The sequence below is a fragment of the Sprattus sprattus genome, assembly GCF_963457725.1.
Source record: "Sprattus sprattus genome assembly, chromosome: 15".
In the NCBI taxonomy this organism is placed as follows: Eukaryota; Metazoa; Chordata; class Actinopteri; order Clupeiformes; family Clupeidae; genus Sprattus; species Sprattus sprattus.
Genome location: NC_137913.1, coordinates 20,549,608 through 20,568,741, shown reverse-complemented (window position 1 = coordinate 20,568,741; position 19,134 = coordinate 20,549,608). Strand labels below are relative to the sequence as shown.

At 47.6% G+C, this 19,134-nt stretch overlaps 1 protein-coding gene across 1 annotated transcript in view; it reads left to right on the top strand.

The window, feature by feature from the left end:
• The window catches only part of notch1b (notch receptor 1b), a 32,310-nt gene extending 13,710 nt beyond the window's left edge, over positions 1 to 18,600 (top strand). Inside the window, exons 10-34 of the mRNA XM_080852471.1 lie at positions 2,069 to 2,182; positions 2,600 to 2,833; positions 3,127 to 3,237; positions 4,009 to 4,201; positions 4,554 to 4,699; positions 4,813 to 4,926; positions 5,780 to 5,899; positions 5,998 to 6,150; positions 6,261 to 6,489; positions 6,911 to 7,112; positions 7,421 to 7,574; positions 7,769 to 7,953; positions 8,337 to 8,469; positions 8,922 to 9,179; positions 9,390 to 9,502; positions 9,730 to 10,301; positions 10,562 to 10,990; positions 11,173 to 11,321; positions 12,422 to 12,635; positions 13,060 to 13,150; positions 13,267 to 13,429; positions 14,542 to 14,840; positions 15,344 to 15,491; positions 15,781 to 15,878; positions 16,091 to 18,600. Of these exons, the coding sequence (XP_080708597.1) occupies positions 2,069 to 2,182; positions 2,600 to 2,833; positions 3,127 to 3,237; positions 4,009 to 4,201; positions 4,554 to 4,699; positions 4,813 to 4,926; positions 5,780 to 5,899; positions 5,998 to 6,150; positions 6,261 to 6,489; positions 6,911 to 7,112; positions 7,421 to 7,574; positions 7,769 to 7,953; positions 8,337 to 8,469; positions 8,922 to 9,179; positions 9,390 to 9,502; positions 9,730 to 10,301; positions 10,562 to 10,990; positions 11,173 to 11,321; positions 12,422 to 12,635; positions 13,060 to 13,150; positions 13,267 to 13,429; positions 14,542 to 14,840; positions 15,344 to 15,491; positions 15,781 to 15,878; positions 16,091 to 17,398 (5,930 nt within the window). The 3' untranslated portion in view covers positions 17,399 to 18,600. The remainder of the gene's footprint in view (positions 1 to 2,068; positions 2,183 to 2,599; positions 2,834 to 3,126; positions 3,238 to 4,008; positions 4,202 to 4,553; positions 4,700 to 4,812; positions 4,927 to 5,779; positions 5,900 to 5,997; positions 6,151 to 6,260; positions 6,490 to 6,910; positions 7,113 to 7,420; positions 7,575 to 7,768; positions 7,954 to 8,336; positions 8,470 to 8,921; positions 9,180 to 9,389; positions 9,503 to 9,729; positions 10,302 to 10,561; positions 10,991 to 11,172; positions 11,322 to 12,421; positions 12,636 to 13,059; positions 13,151 to 13,266; positions 13,430 to 14,541; positions 14,841 to 15,343; positions 15,492 to 15,780; positions 15,879 to 16,090) is intronic.
• Positions 18,601 to 19,134: the final 534 nt, after the last annotated feature.

The window sequence follows — 19,134 nt, the reverse complement described above, 5'->3', positions numbered from 1 at the left end:
ACAGGGCTGCAGGGGTGCAGTAAATCCTCACCTCCAGGCGAGCTTATGGAGGCAGAGGCAGGACGGCTGGGGGAAATCCATAAGAGAGCTTTTTTAGAAGTTATTTCAGCCAGAGTGCACATCTAAATGCAACTCACACACTTATACATACGCGTGTGCACAACTGTTTTGGAGTTTGGAGGGGAAATATCCATTACAGTTGTTACAGCAACTTGGAACAAAAACACACCTTCAAATTTATATTGACTGAATATCTATCATGTATTCAAAGGAACCACTGATGCCAGACAATTCATTTTCACAGTTAGTATTTCGCCTGAATGTTTTTCTTTCTTTAGATCTGCAATCTCTAAACTTTGGAGAAATAAACAGATCTTTAACAGAAATAATAGACAAATCCCAGCTGCCTACTGAATTCCAATACTTTTTACACTCCTTATGTTGTTGTGGTGTTTAGTAGGGTCAGTAGCTGTATAAAGATTCATTTAAATGTTTTTAATTAAGTTTAAGGGTATAAAGGGATTCCACTGGTGAGATGCTATGGTGACCATGGCCCCTGGAGGCCTTTGTGGTGTTTTTTTGCACTGGGTGCCTCTGGAATCCAACGAGTTTTCCCGCCAAACGTGTGTTTTTGTGGGGTTTTCTTTCTCGTTTTGTCCCCCTCTTCTTGGCGCCAGTAGAAGGGAGCAACAGGGGCGGAGAGGAGCATGTAAAAAGGGACGGCTTAAAGGTGCCCCCCTCACAAAAGACAAACGGCAACTCATTTCATCTCAGGATATGGAGGAATGAGCACGCCAGGCGTGAGGCAGCACAGGGCTTTACGGCTGAGAAGCTACTCTTGGTTGGCAAGTGGTGGGGGGGAAGAAAGAGAGTGTGCCCTGTTGGGGGCTTAAAATCCAGGAGCATTTGGAGATCTGCAGGCCCTGTAGGCTGTGCTCAAAAGGTGTGTGTGTGGTGAAGCATCAGGCCCCCCAGTTCTCCTTGAGATGTAAATGAGTCCCTTTGGAAACCATGTCAGCCCCGGGGCGTCATTCATTTATGTACACAGTGGTCTCCACGGCAACCACGGTGGGGTTATTTGAAATGTACAACAACAGCAGCAGCAGCAGCACCGGTGCAGAAAGTCCCAATGGGCCAGGAGGGCTATCACAGATGGACAGAAAGAAAGGAGAACTGTGTTTTAGGGTTAAGATGGAAGACACTAATTTACCCAGCTCTGCCCTGTCTAATTCTATTCAAAGATGGGGGGACACGGTACAGTAGTGTTAGTGCTCCTTTAAAATCAGCAGTACATTTCTAAACAAATCTATAACAGACTGAAGAATGATAAATAAGTAGTTTTGGTCTGCATGTAGTAGCAGAAACATGACTTTTATTTTTTTGTATTGTGTTGGCCTGTGCTGGGAGTGCAGTGGCAGGCAGCAGACGTGGTTAGAGGAGATTAGAATAACTGGGGAAGAGAGAGGTCCTGCTGGGTAACTCTGAATGATGATGGCAGTGAATGGAGGGGGTCGCTAGGTCAGACAGGGCCCTTTTGTGCCGGGGCAGTCTGCGAGTAGGATGAAGGCAGGCTGGGCGAATTCCCCCATTGTGATGGAAAATGTTTCGGGAAGAACAAAAGCAAGCAGCAACCGGCGCGGCTCGAGTGCTGCACTGGGCAGACAGCACAGCTTTTGTCTGCCCCGGGGCTATGGTCTGAGGAGGGCCCCTGAAGGACCCCCAACCCCCCATCTAACGGCTCCCCCCCACCCCATCCCTTATAGGCTCCTGCTGAAAGGAGGTTTGAAAGGGAAGGAATAGGGTTGGGGGTGGCAGAGGGGGCTGAGGTGTCAATGAATGCAGGCTGGCAGATCCCCCCAACCCAACCCCGAACCCCCCTCCTCCTCCTGCTTTCCCAAATGCTCACACAGGCCCTGAAATGGTGGCGTTGTGTAGAGATGACTGAAGGAATGGCAGGTTTGCTAGAGGGAGAAGAAGCAGCAGCAGAGAGAAGGGGGGGATCCCACCCCAACACTCCCCTCACAGCCCCACCTCACATTGCCTGTGTTTCTCACCCTCCTCTTCCTAGGATTCAGTGGGAGTCAGTGCCAAGTGGACGCAGATGAGTGTGCCAGCACACCGTGCAAGAATGGCGGCAAGTGCACAGATGGGCCCAACAAGTACGCATGTGAATGCACTGAAGGTATGACCACCAAACAATATCACCATACTCACCATACTACACCCAGGCACTGTGGTGGATCCAAAGCAACAAGTAACAACAATACACTATATAATAGTATATAATATGTCTGTGCAGATGATGTAAAATGTAAATTGACAGAATACCTATGATGTATACAAAGGAACCACTGATGCCAGACAATGCCAGAACTTCTTTACATCTGCATTCTCTACACTGTGGATAATAAATACATCTTGAACAGAATTATTCGACAAATACCAGCCAGTTGCTTTGTACAACCTTTACAATAACTGAATGTGTCTTCTTTCACTACTCACTCAATCTCAGAATCTCAAAAGTCTGTTTTATCAGCGGTTGGCTAAACATTATTGCCAGGTTCCCCTCATGATGTCCGACGTCTTTGTGTTCTCTCAGGTTACACTGGACAGCACTGTGAGCTTGATATTGACGAGTGTGCATCCAACCCCTGCCACTACGGCACCTGTAAGGACGGCCTGGCCACCTTCAGCTGCCAGTGCAAGCCGGGTTACACCGGGCGCCTGTGTGAGACCAACATCAACGAATGCCTCAGCCAGCCATGCCAAAACGGAGGCACCTGTCAGGACAGCGTCAATTCATACCGCTGCCTCTGCCCCAAGGGCACCTCAGGTAAATGCTTTGGCTAGCGCAGCCATGAGGGCACTCTATTCAGAAGTGATTAAGAGTGTTTGCTAACAAAGCAAAGGCTAAGCTTGGTGCAGCTAACTGGCTAACAGCTTTTTGAATGTTCTGTTTTGTATATTATGGACTTTAAAGCCAAAATACTTCTCTTATTGAGCTGCAATGGTGACTTAATGTTATCATCGATCTTTCCGCAAGCATATATTATACATCTGTTGTGTTGAGTGAGACCGAATGCAAGTAAGGAACTGTAGGCTCAAACCCAATGGATGATTCCACAGGTATCAACTGTGAAACCGACGTGGACGACTGCAAAAGCAACCCGTGTGACTACGGGACATGCATCGACAAGATCAACGGCTATGAGTGCACGTGCAAGCCAGGCTACACAGGTAATAAAACCTTTCCATTGTTTGAGAAAAGAAATTGTGGGTTGGTAAGCATAGTAAAACTATAAGCCAGGAGTAACCTGATTAATGAAGACATGAAAGAGTGCAACAGGACGACGTGTCGGTATAGGCAAAGGTTTCTTGTGCTGGCTGGGCGGGCCCCGAGAACGCCTCCGCACAGGTAGGAAAGGGTTACGCAGGTGGGAGCCGAGACAAAGGAGGGTGTGGGGGAAGACAGCTGGCTAGCGAGCGTTCTCTACCCCCCCTTCAGACCGGGTGTCAGTTTACCTGAGTACACACTCACACACTGAGGCACAATCCCTAGCCAGTCCCCAGCCTGTGGCACGGACACACAAGCCACCTCTCAGTCCTCATTCAGCTGAAAGGGGAATCGGAACATCTGGGACTCAAACGGGAGAAAAGATTTTGTGAAAGATTTTGAAAGCCAATCTTTTAAAAGGGAGGGTTAGAAGAGGGAGCAGGGGAGCTGGGTGTAGTTGGCCATCACTGAAAAGACAATTGAAACCATCCCTGCATGTGAACCGTGTCTGCAGTTGAATGTGTTTGTCGCAGCAAGTGGGAGTTTAAAAGGAATCCTAAACCCTAAGTATCGTAGAAGTGCAGCCATAGTGAATAGAAGAGGCTGTGTTGTTCAGTATTCACTGTGTGTTAAACAAAATGTACATTCATTCGAATGAGGGGGGGGTCTTTCAGACTAGGAATAAACTGAAGCATAGAGAATAGCCAACAGTTTTGTTTCACATTCCTTCGCAGGAACAATGTGTAACATCAACATTGATGAGTGTGTGAGCAACCCGTGCCATAATGGGGGCACTTGCGTGGATGGGATCAATCGCTTCACCTGCCAGTGTCGTGAAGGCTTCCAGGACCCAACCTGTCGATCCCAGATCAATGAGTGCCTAAGCAACCCTTGCATCCATGGCCACTGTGAAGACCAGGTCAATGGGTACGTTGCGGGTCATATCGTATAAAGAGACCTAAATGGTCTGGAGATATATGTGTGAATTGACGTGGTTTTATTGCTGTAACACTCTGTAACTCACTAGCTGAGGCTGTAGTCCATCTGAACACTACGGCTTACAATAAGGCCAAGATTGACTGAATCTGCGAGCCACTTGGCAGACAGTTCATTGTTTTGTTATTCAGAATGAATAGACCACAAGATGTCTCAAATAACCAATCCAGTTCAACTATTCCACAGAGTTTTACTGAATGTTATTCACTGGAGGATATTTGAATACTCAGTTTGGCTACATGCTGCTAGATGTTTGAAACGGCATTCATTTTGTCTTGTGCAGCTACAACTGCATCTGTGACAATGGCTGGAGTGGTGCCAACTGCGACGTAAACAACAACGAATGCGACTCCAACCCCTGCATGAACGGAGGCAGCTGCCGCGACATGACCAGCGGCTACTACTGCACCTGCCGGGCGGGCTTCAGCGGTCAGTGGTGCTCCGTGCTCATGCTCCTGCCCAGCAGTGTGACCATATCCTGACCCTGGCCCTAACCTCACCTGACCATTTGTGTTTTTTGTGTGTTAACCTCTGCTTTGTAGGTCCTAACTGCCAAACTAACATTAACGAGTGTGCCTCCAACCCATGCCTCAACCAAGGCGTCTGTATTGATGATGTCGCTGGCTACAAATGCAACTGCCTACTACCTTACACTGGTATGAAAACGGGGTTTTCTTTTCTTTTTTGGTATCCATGGAAAAATGTTGTTGCGCCCTACTACATCAGTTGCCATGTATGTGTGTTTTGGTTTTTGAAGTGTCTGTCTTGTTTCTGGCATGTTCTCACCACGTCCCCTCAGCTGTGGGCAAGGACACTTTGAGGGGGAAAACACGGCTCTGGAAGCCGATGTTGTTGATGAGGTTAAGCAGCAAGGCTTCCTACTTCACAGAGAGCTCATCATTTGTTGATTTTACACCCCCCCTTCCTACCGCCCACTCTCCCTTAGAGAGAAGTGTTTCTGATAACTATGTAGGAAAACTCTGTCCTGAAAGCCCACAAAAGCCCAACACTCCCCCTTCGTTGTATTATTTTAGAAAACAGATAGTGATGAGCAGCTCTCTGGCTCAAAATGCCGAAAATCTGTCCTCTCGAGTGGTCTTTCTGGAAAAATCCACAAGGTTTGGCCCAGTTATAATAACAGCCCTCTCGCAGGGTACAGGGTGGGAACAGTAGCCCTGACACATTTCCTGTTTCCCCACTTCCATTCTCACAGAAAAGCAAATGACTGCACAATGGCAGGAAGTTCAGCCCTGCTTCCTGCCTGAGCCTGGATGTCATGGAAACAGATAGGGAAATGTCTGGGAAGAGGCAAAATGGCTTGCTCTCTTTCTCAAAATATATCAGTTATCAGTCAGTCATTAATCAGTAAAGTCTGAAAAAGGACAGTCTCCCCTAATTAAACCTTGCTTGCATCCAGTGAGTGGAACAGTCTTAGTGACTTGTTATTATTCCGGCCCGTGTTGCATGCCTGCGTATCCTTATTGACTGTCCTCCTCCTCTCCTTCCCAGGGGAGAACTGTGAGACCTTGTTGGAGCCCTGCGCACCCAAACCCTGCAAGAACGGGGGCGAGTGCCGGGAGTCGGAGGACTACGAGAGCTTCTCCTGTGTCTGTCCCAGAGGCTGGCAAGGTCTGTGTGACGTAATCATAGCGCTGCACGCTCAATATTTTTTTTTATAAAAAAAGGAAGCCCTTCGGATGAATGTTAACCCCTTTGTCTCTTTCTAGGTCAGACCTGTGAGATTGACATAAATGAATGTGTGAAGAGTCCCTGTAAGAACGGAGCCACCTGCCAAAACACCATTGGCAGCTACCAGTGCAGCTGCAAACCCGGCTTCACTGGACGCGACTGTGAGACGGACATCAACGACTGCAAGCCCAGTAAGCCCCAGAGCTACATTTCCCAACCATCATCCCTTATCGCTCTCCTCTGTCACCTTGTTGGGATACAGCCTAACCTCTCTACGCTCTGTCTGTCTCCCTCCCGCTAGACCCATGCAGCAACGGTGGCGTCTGCAAAGACGGAGTGAACAGCTTCGTCTGCACGTGCCAGCCGGGCTTCCGTGGCATCAGGTGCGAGGAGGACATCAACGAGTGTGAGAGCAACCCCTGCAAGAACGGCGCCAACTGCACCGACTTCGTGGACAGCTACACGTGCACGTGCCCACCGGGCTTCAGCGGAATACACTGCGAAAACAACACGCCCGACTGCACCGAGAGGTGAGACAGCGCCACGGCGTCAAAGTTCAGGCTGCACTACTCCTACCGCAGCTCTCGCTTGGTCAAAGAAAGTTCCAGGTCCTGGATGGGGAAAGGCCACCGCCACTTTCCTGATGAGTGAACTCACAGCTGGGTTGGCCAAAGCCCTTTCCTGTCTGAACCTGACTTTCCACCTATTCTGTGCTTGAGGAGAAAACTATTCTATGTGTTGCAAGACAAATGGCTTTAAATTTTTTCCTGGTCCACTGGCGCCCCCTTTGGTTGACATCTGAACCATGGCCATAGACTGTCAACCTGGATACTGCAAAGCACTGTTCATTTGAGCACAGAAGCAACTGTTAATTATGTCAGTATGAGCTCTAAAAATCAACAGAATGTAAAATTTAATTTGTTCCTATTTGTGCTTATATTTTTATTCTAGTTCCTGCTTCAATGGAGGCACATGTGTGGATGGCATCAACACCTTCACCTGCCTGTGCCCACCTGGCTTCACTGGCAGCTACTGCCAGCATGACATCAATGAGTGCGACTCCAAGCCCTGCCTGAATGGGGGCACCTGTCAGGACAGCTATGGCACGTACAAATGTACCTGCTCCCAAGGCTACACTGGACTGAACTGCCAGGTAAAGAGGCCTTTCACCATTCCCTTCAATCTGCAGTCCACCTGTCTAGAGTAGCAGTTGTGCTGTGGTTGTTCACAGACATTGACTGACTATTGACCGACTATTCATGTGCACCATTCATTTAATGGTTTTGTTAACTGTTGTCCATTAATTCCAAACTTAAGGTGTACTTTAAATCCACTGTTGTGCACAACGATTTGTTTGGAGGAAACACACTCCTGATTGTAGTGTGGTGTTGTCACAACTGATGAATTGTCCATGGCTCAAGTAGTCATTAACATACAATTGTATGTTTTTAACGCTTGAAGAACCTGGTGCGGTGGTGCGACTCCTCGCCATGTAAGAACGGGGGCAAGTGTTGGCAGACTGGCACAACCTACAGCTGTGAGTGCCAGAGCGGCTGGACAGGTCTCTACTGCGATGTGCCCAGCGTGTCCTGTGAAGTGGCTGCCAAACAACAAGGTAAACCTTAGCTCCACACTTTTAGACACCACTTTCAGCCTTCCCTAGCCATGCTGCACTTCTACGCTGATTTCTCTAGCACTGTATCGGTATGCTGCTACGGTAACATTTTGTACAGTCTGGCTGTGTCACAAAATATGTGATTTGGAATGGTTCATGAGCCTTGCTCTCTGTCTGTCTTTGGCGTGCTGCAGGTGTGGAGGTGACCCACCTGTGCCGTAACTCTGGTCAGTGTCTTGATGCTGGCAACACCCACTTCTGCCGATGCCAGGCAGGCTACACGGGCAGCTACTGCGAGGATCAGGTGGACGAGTGCGTGCCAAACCCGTGCCAGAATGGAGCCACCTGCACCGACTACCTGGGTGGATACTCCTGCGAGGTAAGCCTGAGTGTGGTTGCATTATGGCTGTCCGACTGCTTATGATTGCTGTTCTTGCATTAGAAAGGTCTGCTGAGGTCTGTTAACAGCAGCTAAAACGTTTAGCACACTTCAATTGTATTAACCAGTCAGGAAACTTCCTAAGAAAGAAATCTGTCCGCTATTACATTTCTTTATAACGTCACGGTGGCTAAGTGGAGTGGAAGCTTCAACCGTGGCTACAAGCTGTTTAAGTTAATGTATGAATGTTTGGTTGGGTGTAGGAATTGCTTGCTAGTTAAAAAAAAGACAGGGAGGAAAAAGCTAATCAAAAAATAACACTCTTCATGTTAGGCATTGATTTTTTTTCTCCACACCTCTCCCTACCCTCTTCCCTGTTTCAGTGTGTGCCAGGCTATCACGGGACAAACTGCTCCAACGAGATCAATGAGTGCCTCTCGCAGCCCTGCCAGAACGGGGGCACCTGCATCGACCTGATCAATACCTACAAATGCTCCTGTCCTCGGGGGACCCAAGGTCAGGATGCCACAACACCTCCTCACACCTCCCCAAGTGTTTCATCTCTCCAGCCTCCCCCCTCTTCCCTCTCTTCTTCTGCATTAATGAGGGATTAAGTGCATCCAGCAGGCAGGAAATCTGCCCTGAACCCCCCCCCCCCCCCCCCAGCACACACACACACACACACACATACACACACATACACACACAGAGGGTTGATGAACTGTCTGACGCACATGAAGGGATCTCGCTAATTACCCTTGCATCTTAAAACCAATGCTAATTGCCTCCATTCTAAACAGAATTGTTCTCTGTTAGTCTACATATCCCAGCCTGATTTGTGTTGTTATTATTATCCAGTACATGACTCTTTTTATATTTCGGTGTATTCATTCAGTGACTGCTACTGGTTACACCGTGGGTGAATATATTTATTAATCAATAAAATACCAAACCTTTGTCACAAACAGGTATTCACTGTGAGGTTAATGTGGATGACTGCAACCCATCCAGTGACCCCCTAACCAAGGAGCCCAAGTGCTTCAACGGCGGGGAGTGTACTGACGGCGTGGGTGGCTACCGCTGCATCTGCCCCGCCGGTTATGTGGGCGAGCGCTGTGAGGGCGATGTCAATGAGTGCCTGTCCAACCCCTGCGACCTACGCGGCACACACAACTGCGTCCAGCTCACCAACAACTACCGCTGCGAGTGCCGCACTGGATACACAGGTACAGCAGTCCACCCTGAGGTGGCATCCTTGGCCACAGAGCTGGGTTAGATGATTAGCATAGTAGGAGAATTAACACGTACAGCAGCTGAGTACGAGCAGTTTGCTTGGTGGCAGATTTCAGGGATGAACAAGAAAACAGCACAGCAGTTGGTTTCAGATTTGGTTTGTGATTGGGGGATGGCATTAAGTTCCTTCATTTCTTCTGTAGGCAAGCGGTGTGAGCAGGTGTTTGATGGCTGTAAGAGTAAGCCCTGTCGGAACGGAGGTACCTGTGCAGTGGCCAGCAACACTGCCCACGGATTCATCTGCAGGTGTCCACCGGTAAGTGAGCCTGCACATCACATTTCCCCCAAATGAAACGCAAATACAAATAACAACAATCAACAAAGCCTTTGTGAAAGTCAAAAGAAAATTGTCAGGATTTGTGAGGTATTATCATTCTCTGTAACATGCTTCTATCATTTGTGGAATGTATGTTCTGGTTTAACCTCTCCATTACCCGTATAGTAACCTGATATCACGTTAATTATTTTCCTCTACTCTCTTAGGGATTCACCGGCTCCACTTGTGACGGTGACGCTCACTCTTGTGGCACACTGCACTGCCGCAACGGCGGCACCTGCATCGCCGGCCACAAGAACCCGCTCTGCCTGTGCCCGGCAGCCTTCACTGGGCCCGAGTGCCAGTACCCAGCCGACAGCCCGTGCCAAAGCAACCCCTGCTACAACAGCGGCACCTGCCAGTACACCAGCGAGGCACCCTACTACCACTGCATCTGCCCGCCTCAATTCAACGGCCTGCTCTGCCACGTGCTCGACCACCCCTTCATTGGCGGCCGTGGCTACGACATCACGCCGGCACCTGAGGTGGAGGCAAGCTGCGAGATCGACGACTGCGACAGACGCTCGGCTGACGGCATGTGTGACAGCAAGTGCAACAACTACGAGTGTGGCTGGGACGGTGGGGACTGCTCGCTCAACTTCGACGAACCGTGGAAGAACTGCTCGGCGGCACTGCAGTGCTGGCGGTACTTCAACGATGGCAAGTGCGACGAGCAGTGCCACAATGCCGGCTGCCTCTACGACGGCTTTGACTGCCAGCACCTGGAGGGCCAGTGCAAGTGAGTGTTGTCACACCCCATGTCTGATTTGAAACCAGCATAAAGTTAATGTCTTTTTAAACATATTTTTACATTTTATATATGTCTATGAATATGTAAGGTTTGGTCTGTAAGGATACACAAAAAAATTATTCTTTGCTCGAAATGACCCTTATCACATATGGTGGCCTTTAGAGTCAGTGACTCTTCAGAATGCATATGAAAGATTCACAGGACCTATTGAGATGCTGTTCTATTCTGATTGTGTCGTCGTTTTTCAGCCCACTTTACGACCAGTACTGTAAGGACCACTATGCCGACGGTCACTGTGACCAGGGCTGCAACAACGCCGAGTGTGAGTGGGACGGCCTGGACTGTGCCCACAACATGCCGGAGAAGCTGGCCGTGGGCCGTCTGGTGCTGGTGGTGCGCATCCACCCGGACCAGCTTCGCAGCAACCACTCAGGCTTCCTGCGTGAGCTGAGCCGCGTGCTGCACACCAATGTGGTCTTCCGCCGTGATGCCAAGGGCGAGCTTATGATCTACCCGTACTACGGCAACGAGCAGGAGCTCAAGAAGCACGCCGTCAAGCGCTCTGTGGACAGCCTGTCCGACATGCACGCCAACCTCATGGCCACGCTGACGGACAGCATGTACCGCGTGGTCAACTTGCGGCAGCGCCGCGAACTAGATCAGATGCAGATTAAAGGGTGTGTGTGTGTTAAGTTCACAGCATAGTGTTCATGTACGAATGACTGCTGTTCCCACTAAAAGAGATATGGTTAATATTTGAAAAAAATTATTATTGTTGTTGTTGTTATTGTTATTATTATTATTATTATTATTATTAATAATAATAATAATAATACTAATCACACCCCTTTTCATGTAGATCTGTGGTGTACCTGGAGATTGACAACAGGCAGTGCTACCAGCAGTCCACTGAGTGCTTCCAGAGTGCTACTGATGTGGCAGCCTTCCTGGGAGCTCTGGCCTCCAGCGACAAACTGGACATGCCCTATGTCATCGAGGCTGTGGCCAGTAAGTAAACGCACAACCCTTCATATCTCTCACACGTACATTTAAAGCCCTGTTTCTATACTTCCACTTCATATCTCACACGTACATTTAAAGCCCTGTTTCTATACATTCATGAATTTTCAATGAATTTGGGCCAGTCTTCCCCTCATCAAAACGGTGTGCCCTGAAGTGCCATTTTAATGGATATGAACAACACATTTAGGGCACAAGCAGTATAAAAATGGTGAATTCCATCAAATGAACTCATCTGACTCCCTTTAACAAAACACCTTTCTACATTTTAACGCATGTGCACAGACATGGATATGGTAACTGTCTTCTTCTCTGTCTGTCTCCCTCTCCCTCTCCCTCTCTCTCTCTCTCCCTCTCTGTTTCTGTCCATCTCGCTCTCTCTCTCTCTCTCTCTACACACTCACACACACATACACACTCTACACACTCACCACACACACTTCATCGTGCGATGAAGGGCTGCTGCAACCTTCACCTCGTTGAGTGTAATACCAGGACTTAAAGCATCTCCAAGGGTTTAGGTGGGGAGAGTTTATCATTTCAAAATCGTTAGTGGAAAGAAAGGGTGGGGTGGGGGGGAATTGATCGGGAGTGTGCTAGAAGTTGGGACTCTTTGTTATCTTGAAAATCCTAATAAATCCTTCGTCTTTACAGCTTAAAGCGTGCGCAGTAATTTGAGGTTCATTAATCCCTCATTTTTTTCCTCCCTTAAAGAAGGACTGGTAAAGTTGTCTCTTGGCACCCTGGGCTGAAAGAGAAGAGGAGGTGTTCTGTTTTCTTTTTTTCCCCCTCCTCTCTCTCCGCCTCTCCTTCTTATTCTGCTAGCTCTTTTATGATCAGGAGTGGTTAGCAATTCTGATTATTACCCAATGAAACGGCCCCGATTTTTAATGCACGCTATCCTCCTGCTCGGCCTTTCCCCGCTCACGCTCAAACGGGATCTTTTTCCACTGTCGTTCACTCGCACACCATGGCGAGGAGCCGGGATGGTCCCGCGTCCCTGAACCGCCGACCCTTTCCTCTCCTCCTCCTCCTCCTCCGTCGCCCCTCTGGCTCAGCAACTCAAGTTCTGTCTCATCTCTCCACAGGCGAGAACAGCGCGCCGCCGCCCAACGAGCTGTACCCCATCTACGTGGTGCTGGCTGGCCTCATCATGCTGGCCTTCGTCGGCGTGGGCATGGTGGCTTCGCGCAAGCGGCGCCGTGAGGCCGGCCAGCTTTGGTTCCCTGAGGGCTTCAAGACCAGCGAAACCAACAAGAAGAAGCGGCGCGAGCCGGTGGGCGAGGACTCCGTTGGCCTGAAGTAAGTGTCCACAGGCCGGTCGTGTTTTGAGCAGGGGTGCGGTGGATTTCTCCCATTTGAGATTTGGAGTGTGTGTATGGGTGGATGATTGGGGTGGGGGCTTTTGGCTGTTGGGGGGGGGGGGGGGGGTGGGGGTTGAGTGGGGGATGGGTAAATTGGGGTGGAGGAAGGGGACTTTGATCATCTGCTTCACTGATACAGCGGGTCACGATCACTACCGAATTAATTGACTTGTTAGAGGAGTGCAGAAAAGGGTGGGGGTTCAGTCAGCAGCAGAGCCTTTGGTTAAGGACAGTTTCTATAAGGGAGAGAGTGGGTCAGCAGTAGAATCAGTACGTCTCAGAGAGACTACATGGCTCTCTGTAGTGCTGAGGTTAGCAACACGTATTGCAGAGTATTCATGGCTATGTATTTATCCTTGCAGGCCACTGAAGAACCTATCAGACTTCTCCTTAATGGATGACAACCAGAACGAATGGGGTGAGGAGGAACCATCGGAACACAAGCGCTTTAAGGTGAGGAGGAATTCTATAAGAACATTTCTGAAAAGTTTTTCCTTCACTTTTCTCACTGTTAGCTGTGTTGCAGTAAGTACGTGTAGGGATGTGCTAACCGTTAGGCTTTTCTTCAGTTCGAGGAGCAGGCGATGCTGGACCTCGATGACCAGACGGACCACCGGCAGTGGACGCAACAGCACCTGGATGCTGCCGACCTCCGCATCCCGTCCATTGCCCCCACACCCCCACAAGGCGAGATCGAGAACGACTGCATGGATCCGAACGTCCGTGGGCCAGGTACGGGATCCTTTTCCTCCGGACTACTGCAACTTTTCAAACTGCTACTGTTGTTGCGGTGCCTTATTGCGTAATCAGAATCAGAATCAGAAAGGTTTTTACTGCCAAGTAGGTTTACACCTACCAGGAATTTTCCGTGGTATCCTCCATCATTGTGGATCTCTTGGTCATCTGGAGATGTGTCTGGAAACCAGAATCAAATTATATTTCTAAATGTACCTTTTCTTCATTTAGTGTTAACTCATTATAACATTATAGTCATCATCTGTTGTTGTTTTTGATGTTGTTATTATTATTATTATTGTTATGATGATGATGATTTTTAGTATTAGTATTATTATTTGTATTATTATTATTGGTCATCTAATTTTTCCTTTCGTTTTTCAGTGTTATGTTTAATTTTAATGTTAAGAAATTATATTTTCACATCGTCAAAGAACAAAACCGCTAGAATCTGACATAACCTGACAGGGAAGTGTTCTGGTGTTTACACATCATTCGGTCTAGTCTGATTATATGGATGAAGGGTGTGCGTGTGTGTGTTACCCTGAGCTCTGTGTTTAAGCCCCACATCCTGAGGGAAAGGGGATCCACTTCAAAGCAGCTGACTGAGCTTGCACCTATTGGGAATCTTTTTTCTTTTTTTTCAGGGGAAAAACCCTTGATTTAAAAAACACTGAGATTTTTGGATACTTTTCAAAGAAACTAATATTGAAATAAAAATCATTCCTTTATCGATCAAAATTTCTTCATAATAATGGTCCAAAAAGCCTTTTACAAAATGATCCAGAAGTTTTTCTGCTTGAAGAGTTGTGCTACAAACTACAGATTTGTGAAGAATAGAAAATCCTTGAAGGCTTGTAACTGAGTTGAGGCTGCAGCGTGCCCAGGAGCTTAGTTTTGTGAGAGCAGTAAACTCCATGCTCAATCAGAATTTTGATTTGACCCATTTTCCTCCAAGTGTTTTTCCCGTGTTTGTAGTGGATCATTACGCCAGATTGTCCATGGGCGGGTCTCATTCTACGGTTTCTTTACTTACATCCTCTGAGTACCTCACTCACGTCACGATGTTAAATTATTTTTCTCTCTCCCCTTTCTGATCTTGATTGCAGATGGCTTCACTCCTCTGATGATCGCGTCCTGCAGCGGAGGTGGTCTGGAAACTGGTAACAGCGAGGAGGAAGAGGACACGTCGGCCAATGTCATCAACGACTTCATCTACCAGGGCGCCAACTTGCACAACCAAACGGACCGCACGGGCGAGACAGCATTGCACCTCGCTGCCCGTTATGCCCGCTCTGATGCCGCCAAGCGCCTCCTGGAGGCCAGCGCAGACGCCAACATCCAGGACAACATGGGCCGCACACCTCTCCACGCCGCAGTGGCTGCCGACGCACAGGGAGTCTTCCAGGTGTGTAGCCTAAACATGCTTTCCACCGTTTAAATGTTACAGTGGTCACTGCCAACTTTTACTGTGTTAAGCAAAGAAAAGAAAAACATTCACATAAAAAAAATGTATTTTGTTTTTGTTTCTTTTAGCAGCACATTTTCCTGCTCTTAAAGCACGAAAATGAATAGGCTCATTTCATGAAATAGAGATGTTCCAAAAAGTCGCCTTTACGTCAGGATTGTCCTGGGATGATTTTAAACAGTAGACAATGGCATGTTTAGTCATTTTCAACCCATAAAAGGCAGATTATTTTTCAATATTAATACCAGCATTGATTGTACATTCATATTGTTGAGTTAAAAAAAGATACAAAAAAAACACATTAAGTGTTACAGTATCTCCTCAGTGACTTAACCTTACTTATACTTATACTTCTATTTAGCACAGGTTAACCTCTGATCTCAGCTGTTGCCATCTCTTTGAAATCCATTTACTGATCTGACCCAAACAATTTCTCTCCATAGATTTTAATTCGGAATCGCGCCACAGACTTGGACGCTCGCATGCATGACGGCACGACCCCTCTGATCCTGGCAGCTCGACTGGCAGTCGAGGGCATGGTGGAGGAGCTGATCAACTGCCACGCCGACGTCAATGCTGTCGATGACTTTGGTGAGTCTTCATTGCTTGCTTGGTGGTGTCACTACTTCATTCACTCTGTTGATATTGGCACTTTTTGAGAATTCAGTGATGTCTGATGTAAGCTTCTTGGAGGACAACCATTCTTTTTAGAGGACAAAAAAATCTTGGAATATGACTATTCTAATTCTATATTCGACTACTGATTTAAATTGTGTCTTTAGATTAACATACATTGTACATCAGTGGCAGAGACAGAAGAGAGCTCAAACAAAATTACATAATGGGCATTTATATATTAATTTTGTGTGTGTGTGTGCAGGTAAATCGGCCCTCCACTGGGCAGCAGCTGTGAACAACATGGATGCAGCCATGGTTCTCCTCAAGAATGGCGCCAACAAAGACATGCAGAACAATAAGGTTAGCCCTACTTTCTGATTGACAATAATGAATGAAAATGAAAATGGAATGAAATATACAAACGCTATAAAGAGCCTTTTTCAATGCATTACATTACATGATTATAATGATGAAATATTAAGGATAATGAAGAGTTTGTGATTCTGTTGTAAAACAGAGTTTTCTGCTAGCCTTCAATTTATAATATATCCTATTTTTTCCTGGCACCTCAGGAGGAGACTCCCCTGTTCCTAGCAGCCCGTGAGGGAAGCTACGAGACAGCAAGGGTCCTTCTGGAACACTTTGCGAACCGCGAGATCACCGACCACATGGACCGTTTGCCACGCGACATCGCTCAGGAGCGCATGCACCATGACATTGTGCGCCTGCTAGATGAGTACAATCTGGTGCGCAGCCCGCCCGTACACAGCGCCCCCCTGTCCAACAGTCTCTCCCCTCCACTCTGCTCCCCCAACGGCTACCTGAACAACATGAAGCCAGCCGTCCATGGCAAGAAGGCCCGCAAGCCCGGCAGCGGTTCCGCCAAGGGGGTGGCCTGCAAGGACGGCGGCAAGGACATGAAGAACAAGAAGAAGAAGCCCCAGGAGGGCCGTGGGGGCCTGCTGGACAATTCAGGCGTGCTCTCACCCGTGGACTCCCTGGAGTCGCCCCACGGCTACATCTCGGATGTGTCATCACCACCGCTTATGACCTCGCCCTTCCAGCACTCGCCCACGTCCATGTCACTGGGCCACCTGCAGGGCATGCCACCCGACGCCCACCTGGCCAACGTCACCCACCTGGGCATGTCTAACAAGCAGTTTGACCCGCTGCCCCCTCGCCTCACGCATCTGCCTATGGCGAGCGCCGGGAACGGCCCGTGTGACTGGCTGTCACGCATGCACGGTGGGATGGGCCAGCAGCAGCCCCCACAGAGCCAGTTCAACAGCCTCGGCGGTAACCGCGGCCAGGGCTGCATGGGCCACCAGGGCAACGGCTCGGTGTCGCACGGCCTGATGCACAACGGGCTGGCCTCCTCGACCCTGTCACAGATGATAAGCTTTCCGGGCATTCCCAACAGCCACCTGGGCAACCAGACTCACCTGATGCAAGGGCAGCCCATGCAACAGATGCAGCAGACCTTGCAGCAGCAGCTCCAGCAGCAGCAGAACTCAAATCCTCCCAGCAGCGTGAGCCCGGGCTTCATGTCTGGAGACATGGGCGGCACTGACGTCATCCACACCATCCTGCCCCAGGAGACTCAGATCATGTCTGGCCAGCTGGGGCCCAGCCTGTCCAGCACCCAGTTCCTCACTCCGCCCTCGCAGCACAGCTACTCGGCCACCATGGAGGGCAACACGCCCAACCACCAGCTCCAGGTGCCAGACCACCCCTTCCTCACCCCGTCCCCTGGCTCCCCAGACCAGTGGTCCAGCTCCTCCCCACACTCCAACATGTCTGACTGGTCCGAGGGCATCTCCAGTCCCCCCAATAGCATGCAGTCGCAGATCGGGCACATTCCAAATGACCACTTTAAGTAACCATTTCTTTTTTTCCTATTGTATTTTATTGTTTATTTTTTTCCCAAGACAAAGCCACGAGGAATATACCAGTGAAATGAACTGAAGGATTTTTATAAGCTTTGATACTAACAGTAAGTTTGTCCCCCCCGCCCCCACATTTTTATTTATTAATGCCTCGTTTTTATTTATACTTGTTTCCTGTTTGTCTGCTTAAAGAAATTTTTATTTTGACGTCCAAACACTGGGTTACTGAGAGTGGTGTGGCCTTTGTCATGTAGCTTTGGTTTGTGTCCTGGTTGGTCTGCAGCTCTCGGTCTCTGGTGTGCACACTGGGTATTTATTGGTCTTAATTTTTGACTTTCCTTTTCCTCAGTTGTCTTCACAGTCTTCTTTTTCGTTTTAAATATTTTCTATATAATTGTATAATCTTGTAAAAATGCAATTACGTTTTATCATGAGGACATTTTATAGAGTATGTTTTATAATTTCATTGTTACAGTATTTAGACTGAGCTTTTTTCTATGCCTTTTGTTTTCATTGGAACAGAACAATCACAGGGACTTTTCTTTCATTTGATACCAGAACAAAAAAGGTTGCTTGTGTATGTTTCAATTGTATTTTGTTCAGATGTCTTAAAAGTGCATGTATGCCAATTTATTCATGTTAAATAATCTTGAAATACACATCACTACTGTTTTTTTTTGTTGTTGTTACCAGATACCTAAAGATCAATTTGTTTTATCGTGGGAGATGTTTTAAATATTGGTGATCTTCCATTCCAGTTGCTGCGATACGGTCATGTGGCTGTGATTGTTCCTCGGATGTGTGAGGGGTTTGGGACTGAACCTTCCTCTCCTCCTCCTCCTCCTACATATTTTGAGTAAAAGCCTCTAGCTGAAGTATAGACTTGTGTGTGTGCTTATCATGTGAGCTGGATTTTGTTTCAGAAATCTGAAGTCTTCAGCATGTCATGCAAATTAAGAGATGTTACCCAGGTTCAACACATGCAGCAGCACACACAAATAATATATATTTTTCTCAGTTTTACTGAGGTGTAGACAAATATAAATATATTCAGAGTAATCCAGGAGATATTTTACAGGCCAGAACAAGAAAAACAATTATTGATGATGTATTAAGCAATATTTATTGACCTCTGCCTAGCCTGTCTGTGTGTCAGACAGTGTAAAATTACACGAAATAGAATCAACGGAGGAAAATGTGCTCATTTGAAATGTATAAAAGTTCTGTATCTGCAAAATTGTAGTTTACATTAAATGTATTTTCTGTTTATTCTGTACAATTGTTTCTTTCAACAATAAATTTCACTGTTTGGTATCTGATATTTGCCTATTTTTATAAATATATCCCCATGGTGGTGGTATGATTTGAACTCCTGGTTTTTCAAGCTAAATAAGTCCAAATGTAACTCAGTTGGACTAATGGAGGTGGGGTGAGATTAACAAAGCGGTATGGCTGCGGGACCTGAACTGTAACCATGAGTTCTTAAATAGTGTCAATATTTTGGTCAGTCTGGATGATATGAAAATCAGTCACTGCAGGCAGAACATCCACACAGATGTCTGGTACCAATTTATGATCATCATATCAATTACATCACATACCAAGCCATGCCAAACTACCCATATGTGTAAATGTGAATGATGGAATAATCTATCTTTTTTTATAGTAAGTGTCGCCTTCTAGAGAGATACTGTGATGCCTGAGCCAGGATGGTGATGCAAAGCACCTTA